Here is a 15,035-nt window from a genome sequence, read left to right on the forward strand (position 1 = left end):
TTTTGGAACAGCTGCCTCAATTCAATCAACCATCTCCTAACTAGCCTCAACCTAGTCCTCAACACTACAAAAACAGAACTTCTCCTCATCTCTAACAACGACATCAACTCCTCCATTAACAACCTCTCTACAGCCACAACTTCACACGTGAGAGATCTTGGAGCCACACTAGACGGCTGACTGGACTTTAAAAAATTCATCAATAATACAACAAAAGAATGCTTCCATAAGCTAGACATCCTAAAAAGGCTCAGACCTCTCCTGCACTTCCATGATTTCCGCACAGTGCTTCAAGCTACCCTCTTCTCAAAAATAGACTATTGTAACACTTTACTTCTTGGCCTCCCAGCAACCTCCACCAAACCATTACAGATGCTCCAAAACGCCGCCGCAAGGATACTAACCAATTCCAATTGAAGAGAACATATCACACCCATTCTCAAGAAACTACATTGGCTACCCATTAATTTCAGAATCCTCTACAAGTCCCTCACCATCATCCACAAAACTATCCACAAGCAATCCTCTCTCCAGCTAAACATTCCGTTCCACATTAACACATCCTCCAGACCGATCAGAACTGCCTACAAAACGTCCCTGATCGCTCCACCCCTCTTTAAGAAAACGCACCTTCTCTACCGCCGGACCTGCGCACTGGAAAGCTTTACCCTCAGATCTTTGCTAGGAACAATGCCCGCTCACCTTTAGAAAGAAATTGAAGACTTGGTTATTCGTACAAGCCTTTTCTTAAGATCCTGCGACACAAACACGGACGCCCGACACAGTTAACGTGCAATTCTTGCTGTTTCTACGTCTAATCTCCTTTTCCTCTCCCAACCCCGTGGCCTCTCCCTCCCCCCCCCCCCCCTTATCACACCTCCCATCTCAACTCTGTCCCTATTCATGATCAGGACTATGTGCCGAGATAATCTGTACTTTACCTGTTTCCCTCTCACAAGGTTTTTTTCTACATTGTATTTTGTTCAGCCCTTGTTATACGTTATTCATACCCCTTGTTATACTTTAGCGTTTCAGCTTATCCACATTTTATATTTAATTCTCTCCTCAATTTTGATCTGAAGATACTTGTTATTTGTAACTTTTTTTCCAATTTGGGTTCGACATAAAACCGGTGTGATAAGAAACTTGTCTTGAATGTCGGTATAGTAAAAAATATGTAAATAAATAATTAAGTTGCTCTTCGGTGACGATCTGGAACAGATCATCAAGTCCCTTGGAGAGAATAAGGTCCATAAGCTTCCAGAAGATCGTCCACCGACTTCCAGGGCGTTCAGTTCTACCAGAAGCCGTTTCAGGGGCCAACGGCATTTTCATCAATCAAGATCGGCTGTGCACAGATCACCTGCCTCTCATTCCTTTCGTGGCAGGAGGCCAACCAGGGATAGCCTCGCTCAGGGAGCAGCTTCCAAATCTTTGCAATGAAGGCGTGCCGGCCCACTCCTTGATTCCCATGATAGGGGGCTGTCTCTCCCTTTTCTATGAGGAGTGGGTCAAGATTATTTTGGATCAGTGGGTCCTAGCTATTCTAAAGCACGGTTACACATTAGAATTTGCTCGACCTCTCAGAGATAGGTTCCTTTTCTTTCCTTGCGGTCCACTGAAGAAGCAATGCATAGTACGTCAGACGATCGACAGACTCTTGGCCTTAGGGGCGATTCTCCTGGTGCTTCTGGCGGAAGAAGGGTCAGGCCATTATTCCGTCTACTTCATATTTCCCAAGAAGGAGGACTCCCATCCGTCCAATCCTGGATCTCAAAATGGTCAACAAGACCCTCAAAATCCCACACTTCAGGATGGAAACTTTGTGTTCCGTAATAGTGGCGGTACATGGCGGAGAATATTTAGCCTCCTTGTATTTGATGGAGGCTTGCCTTCACATTCCCATCCTCAAGGCTCATCAGTGCTTCCTGTGCTTCAAGATCCTGGATCACCATTTTCAGTTTCATGCTCTGCCTTTCGGCCTGGCTACCGCTCCCTGCACCTTCACCAAGGTGATGGTGGTGGTGGCGGCGGCCCTCAGGAGGGAGGAGATCCTGGTCCATCCCTACTTGGACGACTGGCTCATTCGGGCGAAATCCTTGGTACAGTGTCAGCGAGCGGTCGACAGGGTCTTTGCATCTCCTTCAAGCCCTAGGATGGGTAGTCAATTTCACCAAGAGCAGCCTTACTCCATCTCAGTCACTGGACTTCTTGGGAGCACACTTTGATACCGTAGTGGGCAAAGTATTTCTTCATCTGGACCGAGCCCGCTCCCTCATATCTCAGGTGCAGCGCTTCACTTGTCTCCCGCTTCCCACAGCTTGGGACTATCTCCAAGTTCTGGATACTATGGCATCCACTATCGATCTGGTTCCCTGGGCTTTTGCGCATATGTGTCCTTTGCAGAAAGCCTTGCTTTCCCGCTGGAAGCCTATCTCCCGGGAATTTCACACCCCCCTGCCGCTGTCAGATGTAACCAAGGCCAGCCTGACCTGGTGGCTCAGCCTGGACCACTTACTACATGGGGTAGACTTGGAGATCCCACAGTGGGTGATTGTCACCATGGATGCCAGCCTCTCCGGGTGGGGAGCAGTGTATTGCACGAAATCGGCACAGGGGAAGTGGATGGTGCTGCAAGCAACCTGGCTGATCAATCGCCTGGAAACCAGAGCAGTGCGCCTGGCTTTGAAGCGTTTCTTCCCCCTGGTCCTCCGTCAAGCAGTACGGATACTGTCAGACAATGCAGTTACGGTAACGTACATCAACTGTCAAGGGGGAACAAGGAGTCGGCATGTTTCTCAGGAGACTGACAAGTTGATGGCATGAGCGGAGGTCCACCTCTCCTGCCTAGCGGCGTCCCACATCGCAGGGGTGGACAACGTTCAAGCAGATTTCCTAAGTCATCAACACATAGATCCCGGGGAGTGGGAGCTGTCCGAGGAAGTGGTGGCACTTCTCTTCAGGCAGTGGGGAACCCCCCATCTGGGCCTAATGGCCACCCTAAGGAACGCAAAGGCTCCACGATTCTTCAGTCGCAGAAGGGAGCATGGCGCAGAAGGGGTGGATGCCTTAGTCCTCCCTTGGCCTCAGCACCTCCTGCTCTACATGTTCCCACCTTGGCCCCTGGTGGGAAAAGTAATTTGACTGATAGAGATGCACCAGGGACCGGTGATCCTGGTGGCACCAGAATGGCCTTGCCGGCCGTGGTTCGTGGACTTGATCAACCTCGCAGTGGACGGTCCTCTCCGCCTGGGGCATCTGCCACATCTGTTGCGCCAGGGTCTGGTATTTTTCGACCAGGCAGATCGCTTCTGTCTTGCGGCCTGGCTTTTGAGAGGCACCGACTGAGACGACGAGGTTACCCAGAGGTTGTTATCTCAACCCTCCTCAAGGCTAGAAAGACTTCTACATCCATCTCCTATGTCCGGGTCTGGAAAGTTTGAGACCTGGTGTACCTCCATGGCTGTTTCTCCGCATAGCGCTTCAATAGCCCAGATACTGTCTTTCTTACAGCGGGGTCTGGAAAAGGGATTGGCTTACAATTCCCTAAGGGTGCAGGTAGCTGCCCTTGGTGCCCTGATCCATCACTGGGAGGGAGCTCCTCTCTCTGCTCATCCGGACATCGTCCATTTTCTTAAGGGTGTGAAGCACGTAAAGCCTCTGGTACACTCCTTGTGTCCCTCCTGGAGCCTAAATTTGGTTCTTCGCATTCTGGGCGGGCCACCATTTGAGCCACTGCACTCAGCTACCCTCAAGGATCTCACCCTCAAGACAGTCTTCTTGGTGGCTATTTCCTCTGCCCGCAGGATTTCTGAACTTCAAGCGCTATCCTGCAGAGAACCCTACCTCCATTTCAGGGATTTGGGAGTCTCCTTACGGACTGTGCCTTCTTTCCTGCTTAAGGTGATCTCCACATTTCATATGGATCAGATGGTAGAATTGCAGTCCTTCTCAGAGGAGGATTCCAGAGATCTATGCAAACTTGATGTCAAGCGTGTCCTCATTTGCTATCTGGAGGTGACTAATGAATTTCGTTTATCGGACCATCTTTTTGTCCTGTGGAGCGGTCCCAAGAAGGGAACCAAGGCCTCTAAAACCACGATTGCTCACTGGTTAAAAGAAGCTATCTCGGCAGCGTACATTGGTTCTGGCCGCCCTCCTCCACTGGGCATCAAGGCCCATTCACTCCGGGCTCAAGCGGCTTCCTGGGCGGAGAGCCAGTCTGTTTCACCTCATGAGATATGCCGTGCAGCTACCTGGAAATCTCTGCACACTTTTGCTCGGCACTAACGCTTGAATCTACAGCCACCGGAATTTGGCTCCTTTGGCAATCAGGTAATTCGAGCAGGGCTATCAGGGGCTCACCCTATGTAGGGAAGCTTTGGTACATCCCACTGTCTGGACTGATCCGGGTACGTACAGGGAAAAGAAAATTAGTCCTTACCTGCTAATTTTCGTTCCTGTAGTACCACGGATCAGTCCAGACACCCTCCCTAAGGTTTCTGGGATTGGGATTGCCTCTCTGCTCCAATGGGTTGGAACTACAGTACTGTTCTCTTACTGTTCAATTTGCAAGTTTGGTTTTTTACCAAAGTTCATATGTCATATTCGTTGTTTCAAGTTGGAAATTTGGACTCCTTGATCCATCCATCTTCTCTTCTTTAAGCTTTGATATTCTTAATACTGAAGGGAAGTAGAGGGTGTGCCAGCTTATAAGGGGGCGCTCTTCAAGGTTTTCTCTGACTCCATCTGCTGGAAGGGGGACATAACCCACTGTCTGGACTGATCCGTGGTACTACAGGAACGAAAATTAGCAGGTAAGGAATCATTTTCTTTTTCCTTATATTTTACCTACAAAGAGCAAATTGTTTAAAAAAAAAAAAAGGGTGAATGATTGAGAAGTTCAGCAGGGACCCACTGAGATCTCGTAAGTGGCTTGCTGACACCCAGACCTATATATATTAGAGTGATGTTGTGAAGTTTGCAACAGATTGCTCTTTTTCTCTATTATTTATTGTTTAAGGGAGACACCTGATGGCCAAATTCAGTTCCTATGATTGTAAGTTTCCTCAAGAATTCCTGGTGCCTGGTCACTGGCCTAGGATTGGTTCTGCAGTGACAGGAGGGGATATAAAATAGTGGAAAAACTCACTGGATAGTTGCAAATGAAGGCTCCTGGCGCCAGATCCCAGCCCTGGTTCTGATTAAACCGGAAGTACAAAGGAGCTGGAGGAAACAGCTGGGTAAAAAGAACAAAAAGAAAACTTCTTTATATTGAAGTTTGTATCCCTTGTTGAGAGAAAATGCAATAAAAGTACCAAAATTGCCTAAGAGAATGAGGTTTGTTTTTTTTTGTATTAAAGCTTTTATTGGCAAACATAGAAAAGAACAAGAGAATGAGTTTTAAATAGATTTAAAGAAATAATCTAAGCAAACTTTTGAGGTAAAAGGACTGTAGCCAGAACTTGGATTTCAGGCACGTTAACATTTGTTGAGGAGATTAACCAATTAGCATTCAACATTGGATAAAGTACTATGTTTAGTTTTTGTTTATATTCTAGCAGAATAATTATACTCCACTCAGTAAGAGGTATCCTCGCTTTGGTCCTCCTGATTCCTCTTCAACGGTTAGTTGGGGCACACCATTACAGACTGCTAATGCACGACGCTGTCGCAGTCGGCAGGTCAGTTGTTAATAAGTTCTGAGAGCATGATCTGAAGTTAGAATATCAATTCCAAGAAAGTTCCACTTTTCGTAAAGTGCATTCCTGTTGCAAAATGGATGATGCTAAGTAGTTAGTACTTTTTAGGGGGGCTTGGCAGTCTCCCTCCTACTCACCTTAGCTTGCAAATAATGGGACCTGGTTCAGTAAGGCTTTTTTCCAGTTCTGTATTTGTTTAAAAAGGTTAGTGGGTCCAATCCCATTATAACTTTTTCAAATCTTCACACACATTTTTCAAGCAAAATTGTACTCACTTTAAAAGACACAAATGGCTGCATATAGTATGTACCCAAGGCAATTTTCAGAAAGAGAGTATGTGCATGCCTCTGCTTTGATAATTGGTGCAGCCCCCAAGATAAAAAGTATGCACAGTCTTTATCCTAATGTGGACAGTTTCAAAATGTCCCCCTCAACATATAAAATTTAATTTGAAGTTCTACATAGAGATGGGTGAAGCAATTTGTCTAAGGCAGGGATGGTGAACTCTAGTCCCTTAATGCCTTAAACAGCTTTAGTTTTCAGAATAGGCAAACCATACAAATGAAGTGGGTCCTTGGATGAGATGCATGCAGATACATTTCTTGAGTATTCTTTACGGAAATCCTGCAAACCTGATGTACTTTGTAGCACTCAAGGACTGGGGTTCTCCATCTCTGATTTAATCATTTGAATGATGAATTTACAAGGCTTGCACTAGAAGGCACAGGCTTGACATTTGCATCTGGTTACTTTGAACATTCCTACTTTATATAGTGCAATAGTTTACTGGTTAATGCTGAGTGCTCTGAAAATTGGGCTATTACAGTATGTGTTTGATTTAAGTATACATTTGCTGTGGGATACCACTGTAAAACAGCAATGTTGCTGAAAAAAGTAAATGTAAGATTTGTGATTTATAAAACTATTACTACATGCTAATTCATTTAATGCTGCATTGTTTTTTTATGCTCAGAAGGGAAGACATTTTAAACTTGTACTGTTAGGTTTGCTCAAATGTGTATTTATGCTGGCTGCCAGCAAAATAGTTTTCTGTCGGGCATAATCAGAAAGTTGCCAAGCTTATTTATATGCATGCTTACCCTTTTTTGTTTTCAAAATGGAAAGTGTAATATCAAGCATCATCCATCCCATTAGTGTTAAATGGTATACTGGGTGGTCCTAATAGCTCTGCTGTCACTATGATATACAGTATAGCACAGAGCTGTTATTTCACACAGTCATGAGTATTCTTTGCTTCCAGCTTTCGACATTAGAGCAAAAGATAATTCCAGAGAATTTGCCAACACCATCCGATAAATACAAATTAAAATACCAGCAGTATGAAGCGGAAATGAAAGAGGGGTACAAACAGCATTCCCAGAGAGCTGCAGGGAACAAAAATGCACAGCTTCAACTGTCTGCAAGGAAGGAGGTAGCAAATGCATTAAAATGTACAGTATCGATGTCATACATATGTATTTTATATCTTTTGTGCTGTTCAAGGTAGTTTTTTTTCTAAGTGACAGCTATCCTTCTTCGGGGTTTCCTGATTGACAGTACCCGATTGTAAGCTCTGTTTCCCTGTACGTACCAGGATCAGTCCAGATGGTGGGTTATGTCCCCCGTCCAGCAGATGGAGTCAGAACAAAAGCTCGAGGGGAGGTCCTATATGACCTCACTCCCAGTGCTACAATCTTCAGTATCTTCTGACTCCAGCAGATGTGAGCAGGGGACTGGTTAGTCCCCAGCACAGGTTATCTGGTTTTTAGGCCTTTCCTGTTTCTGAGGGATCAAGAAAAAAAAAAAAAAAAAGACAAAGCAGAAATCTGTCTTTGACAATTCCAGGGGGTTGATTTCAGCTACTTTGGGTGGCTGGTCTATAAGGAGAGGAACTTGCGATCCAGCTTCTCTCTCCTCCTATATTTTCTTCCTCTTGGGGGTCCGTTTTGGGGGTGTGTGGTTTTTTTTTCTCCTCCCTTAAATTTTCAGGACCTTTTTCCCCTCTTGCCGTTGCGACTGGCACTGGTTTGGCTCCCCCCCCCCTCCCGCCACTCCCGTTTGGCATGGGCGATCTGCGGCCCCGTGAAGCTCATTCCCCGGTGGTAGTTTCGGATCGCAGGGAGGCGGGGTGTGCGGCGCGAATCGCTGGAGAGGGGGGCTGGTTTGTTCGCTACGGCGGCGCTCGTCCCTGCCTCCCCTAACTGCGGGTCATGCCGCGCGCGGCGGCCTGTTCCTCGTGCGGCCGGCAGTCAAGCCGGCTCTCGTCGGAGGGGGTTTGTTCGTCCTGCCTTCCAGCGGAGGAAGACAAGACGCAGTCGGGGGATGGCACAGGAGACCACAGCGAGGAGAGCGCATTTCGGCGGCGTCAGGCCCCGTTCCTGCTGAGTGTGGGAACGGCGGCCATCTTGTTTTCTGACGAGGAGGCCGCGGGTCAGAAAATGAGGCAGAGGAATCACATGTTGCGCTTCCTCCGGTTTTGGCCCCCCGGATGGAGCAGGAGGGCAGACAACCGGCTGGAAACGTCCCGGGAGGTTTTGCCCCGGGACTGCCAGGTTTTTCGCCGGAGTTTGTGGTGCTGATGCACCGGGCCTTCCTACAAAGCAGCCAGCCCCTGGATCCTGCCTTGGGTCCTACGCCAGCTAAACTGCCACGTCTGGACGTCTCTTTTGGGGGTCCTTCGGTGCTGGGACTGGGACAGCCATTAGGGACGGCTCAGATACCCTCCAGGGCACCCGCGGGACCGTCGCGGGGTTGCCACGTAAGTCCGGAGGCGGACCCCTCTCAGGATTCGACCGGGGAGGATCCCAGTGGGTCGGCCCAGATGGAGGGCGACGACCCACGGGTACTCCAGATATTTCAAGCAGAGGAGTTGGATGGTCTCATCCCATATATACTTCAAGAGATGGACATTGGTCCTCCCCCGGAGCCGCTGTTCCGGATCCTAAGGTGAGAAAGGGGGATCCCCTCCTGGCAGGGCTTCGGCCCCTGCCCAAGGCTTTTCCCACCCATCCAAATTTCTTGCAGTTGATCTCCAGGGAGTGGGATGCTCCAGAGGCTTCTCTCAAGGTCAGCAGGGCTATGGAAAAGCTCTATCCTCTCCCTATGGATTTCCTCGAATTGCTTAAGGTCCCGGCGGTGAGGATTTAAAACCCTCTCTCCTCCCGGCAGCTCTGTCTTTCGCCGGCAGACCTCGGGGGACCTGGTGGATCGGGCCTGCGCGGTCGGCGCTGCAAGCCCGTCAGGGTAAGGCCTCTCGATCGCACCCTTCCCCCCAACGGGCTCCAGACCGACCACGAGGCTTCTCCCTCCGGCCCTCCGCTCCGCTGGCCACACTTACCTTCGCCTCCCTGCAGCCCACGACAATATACGGCGCAGCGGTGACGTCATCAGGTGTCGCCGAGAGGATTTAAAACCATCTCTCCTCCCGGTGTCGCGCACCGGGCGTAGCGCGCCGAAGGAGCGCGACAAAGGGGCCCGCCCCTTTGTGCGCCCCTTCGTGCAGCCCCTGAAGCCCGAAGCCAGGCCATATTCCTTTCAACCATCCACTATCCGTACGTGGTCACTATTTTCCCTGCACCGCGAACCTGCGCTCCACCCTCGGCTAGGGTCGGCCCTCCCAGCGCGGTCGGCGTCGGCCCTTCAGGGCCAGGGGAGGTGGACACCTAACTAGACTCTCACAAGGACGGTGGAAGGAAACAAAGGAGAAAAGAAAATAACTGACTGGAAGGGAACTGGTAAGCCCGCCCTGGAAACCCCGACGTCTCCCTCGGCTCCTCCAGAGCCCTTTAAAACGGCAGAGACGGCCCTAGACGTCGCGCAACTCCAAACAAAGCACCCACTTGCTTTTTCAACCGGCAGCTCAGTCCTACCTCCAGACGTAGCCACCCACCTACCCACCATCATTCATTCAACCACTCCACTTGCATTCTGCACCGCTCCTCTCTCCTAACTGAGCTACACCTAGCAGAATCTTTCAACGGACTCACCCCACAGCCAGCACTCATCGGACTCAACAGACCAGCACTCAACGGACTCACAGACAGACCAGCACTCAACGGACTCACAGACAGACCAGCACCCTTCGGACTCACAGACCAGCACTCTACGGACCTCCAACTCTAACCACACTCAATCACATCAGACAGACAAACAAACGAACTTTCATCAACTACCCCTAATAACCCTTATACATAAAAAAAAAAAAATCTTTCGAGCTCGCTCATCCAAGCACCAACAACCTTAGCTAAGAACATCACAATACAGGAGTCCCAAAAACCAATTTCTTCAACTCCCCCTCACAATTACCTTCATTCCCTACTTCACCTGCGAAGCCAATATGCTAACCTACCTCATCCCCGTCATTCATCATCACTACTCTCACAACTTGAGACTGCTACAACGTCCCTTAAGCCACACTAAGAGATCACTCATCCCCATCATGATTTCACCTCTCACCCAGCTATTAGGACTCACTTTATTTTCTCTCACACTCTTCAACGCCCAATCCCTCACTAAGAAAACCCACATCCTCAATGACTACCTACTAGATTCCAAACCAGACATCTGTGCCATCACAGAAACCTGGTTAAAAAGCTCTGACACTCTCCTGATAAACCAACTACCGATACACCTCTACGACTTCTTCTCAATCCCAAGACTCAAAAAAAAAGGAGGAGGGCTTCTACTAGCCGCCAAGAAAGAATTCTATTTCACACAGCAACCAGTCAAGACCCCCACAAAAAAACTGGAATTAGGTCTGTTCAAGTCAAAACATATCCAAATTCTTTTGGTTTACGCTCCACCAGGTATACTAGACACCGAAGCCTCCCTTCTCATAGAAACTATCGCCAAATACATCAACACAGACTCTCCGGCTATGATATTGGGGGATTTCAATCTTCATGTTGATGCCTCACCTCTCTCTCCTAATGTTGAATCCCTACTCTCAACTCTCAGAGCCATGGGTTTTGAACAAATCATCAATAAACCAACCCACAAAGCAGGACACACGCTTGATCTCATATTCATTAATTCTAACCTGTCTTACTATAATTCTCCAGACTGCACCCCTATACCTTGGTCAGACCACTCCCTGATATCAACTACTCTCTCCACCAAAGTAAATCCTATTGAATCTCAACCTCAATCTACCATCCACTTCCGGAAAGTATGTCCCTCCGACACTCTTGGCGAACATCTAACTAAAAATCTTCCCAATATGGATATCTCCAACCCCAACGCGGCCCTTCTCTCTTGGAGCAACATCACGGAATCAATAGCCAACAAACTCTGTCCTAAAATGACGAAAACCATCAATTGGTCACAAAAAAAGAAACAACCTTTGTTCTCTCCAGAACTTAAACTGATGAAGCTAGACCTCAGACACAAAGAAGGCTTATGGCGTAACAACCCCAACTCCACAACTCTATCTGATTACAAACGTACCCTTCATTTCTACAAGATCTCTATTCTACAGACAAAAAAAAAAATTCTATGCAAGCAGAATCCATGATATACAATACGATGCCAGGGCCCTGTTTTCCTTCGTATCCCAACTCACAAAACCTGCTGCCCCTACTATACCAGATGAACAGGCTCAATCAAAAGCCAATGAACTAGCACGCTTCTTCCAAGATAAAATCACAAACACACTGGCACTTCTTCCCACGAACCCAATGACCCCAGCTCTAGACACCAATCCCACCCATCATCCCAGAACCACCTTCGACTCCTTCGAACCCACAACCACCTTGGAGATAGAATCAACCCTTAAAAAAATGAAACCATCCAGCCATCCGACGGACCACATCCCTACTAAACTTCTGCTCCTCATCCCCAGCACCATCTCTAGAGCACTGACTAACTTCATAAACTGTTCCCTAACTCAAGGAAACTACCCAGATGAGCTAAAATCTGCATTTCTCAAACCCCTCTTGAAGAAACACAACCTGGATACAAAAGAACTCTCCTGAGATCCAAGATGGCGTCTCACTGAGAGGACATGGTGTCTGGAGCTCCGCAGTGTTTGCAAGAAATTACCTCATTTTACCTTTTTGGAAATTGGCAGAAATGCCACATACCAAGCGAAAAGCTCGGGTCAGAGAGGCTTCCTCGAGTGTCCCGAGCCCGACACTGCAGCAAACAACTATTGCGGAGTTTTATTCCCCGGCAGTAAATCCAGTGTGGCCCGCGCTAGCGACACCCGCTGAGCAAACGCTGTCGCATGCGGCTGAAACAACTTTAAGCCCTGGAGCCCCGCTGACACCTCCCCCCCCGACATGGACACAATCTGCGAGCACTGAATCACCTCTACAACGGAACGCGCTGGAAGGGGTGAGTCTACCCGAGGGGTGTTTCGCAGGGGAGAACTTAACTTCGGCTATGGAGGGAGGACCAATGGCGTCAACCCCGGAGGGGGGAGGGGAACCCTCCGAAAGCCTTGGAGCCGTAGGAGGAGAGGAAATGGCCTTGGAAAATTCCACAAAATTGCTTAGAGCTGAGGAAAATATAAACGTTGTTATACAAGCAACTCCTTTCCCGGAGCTGAAACCGCTAGAAAAACCTGAGAATATTACCTTGGAATCGTTATGGCTAGCTATAGCCACACTTCAAAACTCTTTAATGACGATATCAGGCCCTATGAAAATAATGCAAGAAACTTGTGGCAACTTGAAAGCGTCAGTTGAGAAACAGGAGAAGAAAATGACTCAAATGGAGGAGAAAATAAATAAAATTGAGACAGTACAAGATACGCTGATAAAAACTGATATGGTTACTAACAGGAGGTTAGAAATAATTGAAAACGGCTTGAGAAACATCAATATTAGAGTATTGAATTTTCCCAAATGCAATTCAATATCTCCAAAAGAACAATTTAAAAGCTATTTGAGAGATGTTCTTGAGATTACTTTGGAAGAACAACCTAAGATAATTAAGGCATACTTTGTGTCTGACCTTAAAGAAGCACCTGAGAACCAAATGGAATCTGGTGAAAATGTATTGTTAAATATTACTGAATTCCTAGAGACCACACAACAACAGCAATTAGAAGGAAGAGGAACTTTATTGGTAAAATTTTCAACACCATTGGACAGAGAAAATATTATGAAGAAGTTCTTGCAAAATAGATCTGTTTTATATCTAAACCAGAAGGTATGGATATACCCTGACGTTTCTAAGGAAACACAAAGAAAAAGAAAAATTTTTTTGACATTGTTACCTATAGCTAGAAGTCATGGAGCCCAGATTATTCTGCGGTTCCCATGCAAATGTGTTATGAAAGTGTCCGGGAATAGATATGTTTTTTATGAGCCAGACCAGCTCGGCAATTTTATACAATCACATCAGTGGACATTAGATCCAGGCTGAATCAGCGATTTAATATATAACTGCCTAACTCTCAGTTTTCCTTTTCTTTTATATGTTTGATAAATTGCTCTAAAGTGGAAATGGATCTCTCCTATGTTGTATAAAAGTAACAAGAGCAATAGTAATATTATATTTCAGTTTTCCATCTCTGTTCTAAATATATTTTTCTTAATTTTGTATTTGATGGCACTATTTGAGATTTGGATAATTGTAAAAAGTTACCTTAAATGATGGAAATATTATGCTCATTTGCTGGAACATGTAAAATGTTTTGAGTTATTGAAATTTGCAAAATTAAAAATTAAAAAAAAAAAAAAAAAAAGAACTCTCCAATTACAGACCTATATCCAACCTTCCGTTTCTAGCAAAGCTCACAGAGAAAATTGTGAACACACAACTCTCTGACTACCTCGAGGAACATAAAATACTATACCCCTCACAGTACGGTTTCCGGAAATCCTCCAGCACAGAAACCCTCCTCATCTCCCTATCAGACCACATCCTTCTGGGTCTTGACAAAGGCCTTTCATACCTACTGGTCCTCCTAGATATCTCAGAAGCCTTCGATACGGTAAACCATGCCATTCTTCTAAACCGTTTATCTGACATTGGAATTGCTGGACTCGCCCTCAGATGGTTCAACTCTTTCCTCAAAAATAGAAGCTACAAGGTTAGAGTCAACAACAGAGAATCACCAACTTATAAAGCAACGCTAGGCGTCCCACAAGGCTCTTCTCTATCCCCGACCCTCTTCAATATCTACTTACTGCCCCTCTGCCATCTGCTCACAAACCTAAAACTAACACATTACCTCTATGCAGATGATGTGCAGATATTGATCCCCATAAAAGATTCTCTGCCAAAAACGCTTGACTACTGGGAAAATTGCCTAAAGTCCATAAAAAGCCTCCTCTCTAGCCTGAACCTGGTTCTAAACGCATCCAAGACGGAAATCCTTCTTATCTCCCCTGAACACTCGACCAACACCAACATTACAGCTCTGGACCCACAGATCTCTCAAACTAGAGATTTAGGAATTATACTAGATAATCATCTGAATCTAAAGAAATCAATTAATAATATCACCAAGGACTGTTTCTATAAGCTTCAAGTTTTAAAAAGAATCAAACCCCTTTTCCACTTTCAGGACTTTAGAACCATCCTTCAATCCACGTTATTCTCGAAAACAGACTACTGCAATGCCTTACTCCTGGGGCTCCCCATTTCAGCCACAAAACCTATGCAAATGCTCCAGAACGCAGCAGCCAGAATCCTAACTAATACCAACCGCCGTGCTCACATTACCCCCATCCTTCGAAACCTACATTGGCTGCCAATAAAATATAGAATTCTATATAAAGCTCTCACTATAATCCACAAATCTATCCACCAACAGCTCACACTAGACCTTCAGAACCCTCTCAAACACCACTCGTCCGAAAGACCCATCAGAGAAGCTTATAAAGGAACCCTTCAAGTCCCACCTTCAAAATACACCCGTCTAAAAACCACCAAAGAACGTTCCTTCTCCACAGCAGGCCCTGTCCTCTGGAACAGACTTCCGACTGACCTAAGACTGGAACCTTGCCTTCACACCTTTCGAAGACAACTGAAGACTTGGCTTTTCCTCCAAGCCTTCCCCTAGTCAAAATGACACTTCGGACTCAGCCTAAGGAATGAGATAATTCTAATCTCATAACCAGTTGTATATTATTTATTTGTTGCTAATTCCGCTCTACCTTTCTTCCTGGCTACTTTAGCCCCCAAGTTCAATGCCCTTGTTTTATGTAACTTTGCTTGTTTCAGCCTTCTTGTTTGGTTACACTTGTTTATCCCCTAAGTTCCATGTAAACCGGCCTGATGTGAATTCTATTCATGAAGTCCGGTATAGAAATATTAAATAAATAAATAAAATAAACAGGTTCTCCTGTATGTCTTCCCGCCGTGGCCTCTGGTGGGGAAGGT

General features: G+C 46.5%; 1 protein-coding gene across 9 annotated transcripts in view; it reads left to right on the forward strand.

Annotated features, from left to right (window-relative positions):
- Positions 1-15,035, forward strand: part of CAPS2 (calcyphosine 2) — a 146,367-nt gene that overhangs the window by 35,497 nt on the left and 95,835 nt on the right. For 4 of the 9 annotated variants that reach the window (XM_029597155.1, XM_029597157.1, XM_029597156.1 and 1 more), the window contains 2 exons: positions 5,562-5,684; positions 6,964-7,134. The exons of 2 other annotated variants lie outside the window; for them this stretch is intronic. In XM_029597155.1, coding sequence (XP_029453015.1) covers positions 5,562-5,684; positions 6,964-7,134 — 294 coding nt within the window. The remainder of the gene's footprint in view (positions 1-5,561; positions 5,685-6,963; positions 7,135-15,035) is intronic. 3 more of the 9 variants (XM_029597161.1, XM_029597163.1, XM_029597159.1) reach the window with 2 other exon arrangements.

Source organism: Rhinatrema bivittatum, chromosome 4 (assembly GCF_901001135.1).
Source record: "Rhinatrema bivittatum chromosome 4, aRhiBiv1.1, whole genome shotgun sequence".
Lineage (NCBI taxonomy): Eukaryota > Metazoa > Chordata > Amphibia > Gymnophiona > Rhinatrematidae > Rhinatrema > Rhinatrema bivittatum.